At 51.8% G+C, this 6561-nt stretch overlaps 1 protein-coding gene across 1 annotated transcript in view; it reads left to right on the top strand.

Annotated features, from left to right (window-relative positions):
• Nucleotides 1-1705, top strand: part of Hoxd9 (homeobox D9) — a 2216-nt gene extending 511 nt beyond the window's left edge. The window contains exons 2-3 of the mRNA XM_023719124.1: nucleotides 5-409; nucleotides 757-1705. Coding sequence (XP_023574892.1) covers nucleotides 5-409; nucleotides 757-998 — 647 coding nt within the window. The 3' untranslated portion in view covers nucleotides 999-1705. The remainder of the gene's footprint in view (nucleotides 1-4; nucleotides 410-756) is intronic.
• Nucleotides 1706-6561: the final 4856 nt, after the last annotated feature.

The raw sequence follows: 6561 nt of genomic DNA, 5'->3' as shown, positions 1-6561 counted from the left end.
GCGGGGCCGGGCGGCGGCGGCGGAGGCGGAGGAGGCGGCGGCCCGGGCCCTGGTCCCAGCCCCGGCCCCGGCCCCGGAGGCCCAGCCAACGGGCGCCACTACGGGATTAAGCCTGAAACCGGAGCGGCCCCGGCCCCTGCCGCAGCCACCACCTCCTCCTCTACTTCCTCGTCCTCCTCCTCCAAACGGACTGAGTGCTCTGCGGCCCGCGAGTCCCAGGGGAGCGGCGGCCCCGAGTTCTCGTGCAACTCGTTCCTGCGGGACAAGGCAGCCGCGGCGGCGGGGGGACCCGGGCCCGGGGCGGGCGGCTCCACCGAGCCCTCGGCTTGCAGCGATCACCCGAGCCCAGGCTGCCCGCTGAAGGAGGAGGAGAAGCGCCCGCAGGCTCCGCAGCAGCAACTTGACCCAAGTAAGTGCAAAAGAAATTGCCCCCTGATTTATTGCTGAAACCTGTAAGGCTCGAATGTGCAAAACTGATAGTTTTACTAACCTATAAAAACGTCTAGACGCCTACCCAAGCCTAGGCGAGCAACACGCATCCATAAAAAACCTTCCCATAACCACCTACCCTGGGCGCGCGGTTTGTACGGTAAACAGAGCGCGGGCATTAAGGCTTTTTATGATAATTCCCCCCAAGTTGTGAAAAGCGGCCATCCTTAGTGAAATTAATTTAACGACCTCTCTTCCCTACCCTGTCGTCTTTCCCTGCCTCCCCTCCGCCCCTCGCTCCCCTTCTGCAAACCCCCCTCTTCGTAGACAACCCCGCGGCGAACTGGATCCACGCTCGCTCCACCCGGAAAAAGCGCTGTCCCTACACCAAATACCAGACGCTTGAGCTGGAGAAGGAATTCCTGTTCAACATGTACCTCACCCGGGACCGGCGCTACGAGGTGGCCAGGATTCTGAACCTCACAGAGAGACAGGTCAAAATATGGTTCCAGAACCGTAGGATGAAAATGAAAAAGATGAGCAAGGAGAAATGCCCGAAAGGAGATTGACCCAGCGCACTACCCGCAGGAGCGCTCAGAGGCAGCGGGTTTTTCTTTGTGGGTGCTTGATTTCCAGAGACTCCAGCGACTCAGACTTTTGTTTTTTCTTTATTAGGTAGAAGTGACTGTGTGGTTGGTCTCTGTGAGGTATTTGGGGGACTCTGTATTTGCTCGCTTATGTGTCCAAGAAACCAAGTGACTTTGGGGTTTTGCCTATCCCACCCCATCCCTGTCCTGCTCCATTTATTCCTTAGGAAATGCTATATTTTGTGAGTGCACGCCAGCTTAAGGAGCCCTCTTCTGTGTAAATGTCTCCCATGTTTCCGAAATGTACTGTAGTTTAGTTCCCTAACCCCCAGCACTGCCCCAGCAGGGCCAAGCAGAACCCCGATTCTGGGATTCTGAAGGCAGAGGGAGATAGTGCGGACCCAGCTGCTACCTGCCCAGGTGGAAGCCCAGCCGGGTGGGCTATGGATTTCCAAAGCCCTCTTTCCTCAGGGACCCTGCAGACCTTTCTCTGAGACCACGAGTGAGGCCTAGAGAGGAGCCCAGGGCCTTGGGTGGGTCGTGGTTTTTCCTGAGTGCTTTGGAGGAGCTGCTTTCTCCCCGAGAGGGCTGGGATCTCGTGAGCAACCTGGCAGTGGCCCTTCAGGTTCCTGCCCAAGGACCAGTTGTAAATGTTACCGCTTCCTACCAATAAATGCCAATCTGATCAAATGGAGCCCAGCTGCTGACCCTGAAGTTGTGTGCTTATTCTCTGTCTTTCTGTAAAATATCACCGTCCTGGGGCTTTTTCCCCTGTCTCTTTTTGGGGAGATGTTGCTAAACACTTGGGACCCAGCTACCTGGCAGGTCTAAGCTTCCCTTTGTGCAGGCAAACCTGGTCTCACCATGCTTTCAGGTGTGGGGGTCCCCACTCAGTGCCTCAATGAATTCTACCCTGATCTCAGGCTCAGTCTGGCAGCAGCCAGCTATGGAACATGCAGGCCCCAGGAACTGGACACCCTCTTTTGCTTTGGCCTCGGAGCACCACACCCATGCCTTCCACAGCTCACAGAGCCTCAGTCGCCAACTTAGGTCTCCAAACAAGGGAAAGGCGAATTCCGTGTTGTGAAGTAACTTTCTGGGTCTTAGTATCTGGGCCGGCCGGCTAGACTACAAGTTTCCACCCCTCCTCACCAGAGCCCCAAAGTGACCTAGGGATCAAAATGGTCCACGCACTCCTGCTGGCTGGCCACCCTCAAACCACCGCCCCTTTCCCTCCACCCAGCTCTGTGTATGTTTAGCCCCCAGCTTGGCCCTCTGAGGTCCACATTCAGAGGCTAAAATGAAGGTCATTGTAAGCAAGGGTTCAGGCGAACACAGCCTTTTGCAGGCCCTAGAGGAGGCAGTGGCGCCGGTTAGCCTGGGCTGGGCGGAAGGCGGGGGATGTGGCAGAGATCTTGGGGATCCTGATGAAAGAGGGGACTCGAAGAAAAAGCAGAGGGGGCTGGGAGGGAAAGCCAAGGCCCAGATCCGGCAGAAGGTGCTTGGTACCCCACCTCTGTGGCCAGCCTGATACCTCTTTGAAAACAGGAAGAGCCAAGGTGTCATAAAGCCATCGAGCCGGCGAGACGTCTGGGTGTAATGAGTTTACAACAGGCCAGGCGCTTTGCTTTGAAACCATCTCATTTTGATGTTTGTGAGAGGAAAGGAAAAATGCAGACAAAACTGGGTCTTAAAATCTGGACAATAAAAATATAAACAAGATTGCGTGGCCGCAGAGGCAGAGAGGCTTTTCGAGCCAGGGTGAGGTGTGAGCACCTAGGAAACAAAGTGACAAGCAGGAAGGAGGCAAATGCATTTCTAATTTTGTTTTTAACGGCTGAGCATTAAGTGTAGCCAACACTGGTTGCTGGCTCTTTATATTTTGACAGTGGCCACATCTAGCTGGTTCTTTAAGGAAACATAACACAACAAAACACTCCGTTATTTGAAGTAGGGAGATCACTGATATCAGCCATTTATTCAGGCTAACACTTCCCAGAAGTGTGGTTGGTGGGAAAAACGAAGCTACATGCCTTTTCAGTCATAAAAAAAGAAAATCTGGCACTCTAAATTTCACAACAAAGATACTGGAATTTATATCTGTTCACTTACTAAATATACAGTTGTTAGCACCTGAATTGGCAGAAAGCATTTCTGAAAATTAAAAAAAAAAAAACATTAAGCAAACAGGAAACACCTAAGTTGATTTAATAGTCTGGTTTTTTTTTTAAATCAAGTGGTTAGTTAATGCAGTTCAATGTGAGATTTTTCATATGAAAATTTGAAATCTCATTTATTGCCTGAAAATTTGAATGGACGCAACCCAAAAGGGATTTTCCAGAAATCCAGAGATCAAGCAAAAAGCTTTGAATTTGGCTTCAATCCTGTCCCAAATTGCCCAGCTAAAGGGACCTGAGACGTTAAAAGGAAAACGTTAAAATAGCAAATATTTATAATTTCATGTCAAAGATAACAGCATAAGAAAAAATAACGTTTGACTTCTACAATTTCTTAGTCGTCAAAATTCTGGCTCCTTTGGGGGAAAAAAGCCTCTTGGCAATGGATGTTTAAAAAGTTGTGTCTTTTGTTAAATCTAACTTGTCCCATAATTGTGTATAAAAGGTACAGTTAAGCTATTACAAAATGGGAACCTACAGTGTCCAGCAAAAGGACTAGAGCTTTGGCAAAGACACTGATGGAAGCTCTTGGGGACGCAAATGAGACTCCCCTAGCATTGAGGAGTCTCCCTCCGTTTGCTGTACTTGACTTATTGACAATCAAAGAGATGAAGCATCAGTAGTGCCAGCGGTCCAAGCCCCAGTCAACCTGAAGCACAGATTAGGAATTGGTTTGAGACGACTAAAAAGGAAGTTAAACTCGGTCCGCTCGAGTTGACATTTGACCACTAGAGAGCGCTGTTGCTCCACTTTCTGATCTCATAAAGCTGGCGGCGCTGGCCCAGGAAGGTTTTGATTAAAAATATTTACAATCTTATTTTTAACCCCAAATTAGGATAAGTCTAACCAAAAAATAAACAGTGTGCACTGTTAAATTCTACAGTCGTATTTGTTAGGCATAAAGTTTTGGCTCAGTCAGGATTTCAGAAAATTTGGACTACTGGACACAGCTGAAACTATAAAATGCTATGGTAAATTAATGCGTTTTATCAAAACAGAAACGTGTAAAAGAGGAGACCTTTATTCACGAAGTGAACCTCCCTCTTTTTCTATTCAGATTATAAACAGAGTGGTTTAATAAACTTAGAAAGTGTTTTGTCCCAAGAGGAAACGTTGTGTTATAATGTTTTTTAAATTAGGCCTGAATGTGTAGAAGTGAATTTTGTAGTGTTCCTGTCCCCTCTGCGCCTCCATGCTATGACCCTCAGGAGTCACTCAGTTCTAAAAAGTGTCTTGTGCCATTGAGACTTGGGTTCTACTTTCTCTCTTTCCACTCGGAAACCCAGGATTACAACATACATAATGTATACTACACAGTGAAATAAAAAGACACAATTACAAAATTAGGACAAAGCTTTATTTTAAAAAATTTCAACTATGTATTTGCGAGATTGAAATATAAATCCTTACTGTCAAGTTCAGTTCATTCTCTAATTTACAGGAAGTTGCCTTGGATGATAATCCAAAGGATTAAAAAGGAAAGGAAAAGCAACAAAACAAAACAACTAGGAAAACAGCCTTGCCCTCCAATCAGCCCTGTAACAAGTCTTCTGTGCTCTGCACTAGTTTAAAATTTCAGTAAAGCACTCTGCTACCATCTCCAGGTTCACTAACAGTTTACCCTCACCATTCTCAGATATTCTCGCTAGCAATCGGTATTTATTATCTTGCTACGCTTTCCGATCTCGACCTTATTCTTTCCATCTGTAAAAATGATGCTCAGATAGACTCATCCCAGGATCATGCTCACACAGGCTGGGCCAACCAACACGGAATCGCTAGCCTGCTCAGTTTTTGAGGCCGTGTGGCATTTTTCGGAAATTTGCCTGTGGCGTGGTTTGCTTTAGCCGGCTGGAGCATCTTCTTGGGCTGGGGCAGGACTCTGAGGTCTGTTCTCAAAGCCAGTGGCCCTGGTTTGTCAAGGAAAAAGGGTCTCAGCACCTAGAGAACCAAGAAAAAGAGTATGTCGGCGAGGGTGGAAAAGATCATACACAGAGAGCAGGAACTCGTTCTATTTATTGGACATTAAGAGGAGAGAAGGGCAAGGCAGCGTGTTGGGAGGCGTTTGGGCGGTGTAACCCAAACCATCTTAGAAAGTCCTATTAAAATGAGGAAAATCCTGCGGATTGACGCTCCTCCTGTCCACACCTCTCGCTCATCACTCACTTTCTTTTCTTTTGTGGAAACTACTAACTTTAAAATGAGGCCTTCGCCCACCCTAGGCAGCCACTGCACAGGCTTGCGGATGGACTAAAATTCTCGGAACAGGGCGGGCTGCCCGCAGCTGCCTGGAACCGGCGCGATCCGAGCCGGCCCTGGGGCTCAAGGAGGCCTCGCCAGGGCCGCCCCCACGCTCGCTCCACCCGGCCCAGGTGCGGCCGCGTCTGCCCGGGCAGCCGCCAACCCCGCCGGCCCGCCAGCAGGCTGCCGGCCTACTTACTCCCTGAGCAATGCAAATGCCCCTTCCCGCATTCTCCAGCCTCCCCCCTGCGCCTCCCACTGACGTCTATCAAGGGTGAAATGATGGAAACTATATTCAGAGGCATGATTTCCATTAAATATCAATTAACCTGGGAGCCTCAGCCAGGCATGCAGTGCGTCAAGGGTAAATGTACATCTCATTTCCACAAGGCCCGCTGGGCTGCAAAAGGCCTTTGATTGGATTTGATAGCGCCAGAATCGGGGGCCACGCACGCGGCTTTTTCATCAAAGCGCTTAGGCCCCAAACCCAGGCACGGTCCTGTCTGTCGACCTGGCTTCTGCAAAGGCCCGGGCTGCGCCCCGCGTGCTCAGAAACGCAGAAGCTACGGCCAACTGGGCCCGAGCGGCCGGGCGTCGTCCCCTCCGCGGCCCCTCTCGGCGGCCTCAGCCCGCACTCGCGGCCCCGGGCCCCGCGAGCCCTTGGCAGCGCGGCTTTATGGGCCCCCTTTAAGGCCGGCGGAGGCATCTCGGGTCGGCGTAAGACGTCCCGTCGGTCGAATCCCTCCGCGCGGTTATCTCGCCCCCATCTAGCTCGCTCTCCGCGCAGTGGCGGGGTGCGAAAATGCCTCGCCGGCGCGCACCGGGGCGGCAGCCTCGCCGGCGGCGACGGCGCGGGCGGCGGGAGGGGGCCGCGGGGGGGCAGGGCGCGAGGGGGCGGCGGGCGGAGGGAGGGCTGTTTTCATTTCCCTTCAGAGCGGGGGCTTGTAAGCCGTAGCCGCGGTGTCCCCCGTGGGCCGGCGCACTTTTTTCTTGTCCCGGTGCGCCGGGCCCCCGGTGCGTGAGAGGAAACTGTGGAGGCGGCGGGGCAGGTCGCCCGGGGCGTCGGCGATTAGACCGCGGCCGAGCCGGCGCGCGCCGGGAGAGGCCGGGAGGGCGGCGGCGGGCGG

The sequence above is a fragment of the Octodon degus genome, unplaced genomic scaffold, assembly GCF_000260255.1.
Source record: "Octodon degus isolate 3935 unplaced genomic scaffold, OctDeg1.0 scaffold00065, whole genome shotgun sequence".
In the NCBI taxonomy this organism is placed as follows: domain Eukaryota; kingdom Metazoa; phylum Chordata; class Mammalia; order Rodentia; family Octodontidae; genus Octodon; species Octodon degus.
This window is presented reverse-complemented; position numbering and strand designations above follow the sequence as displayed.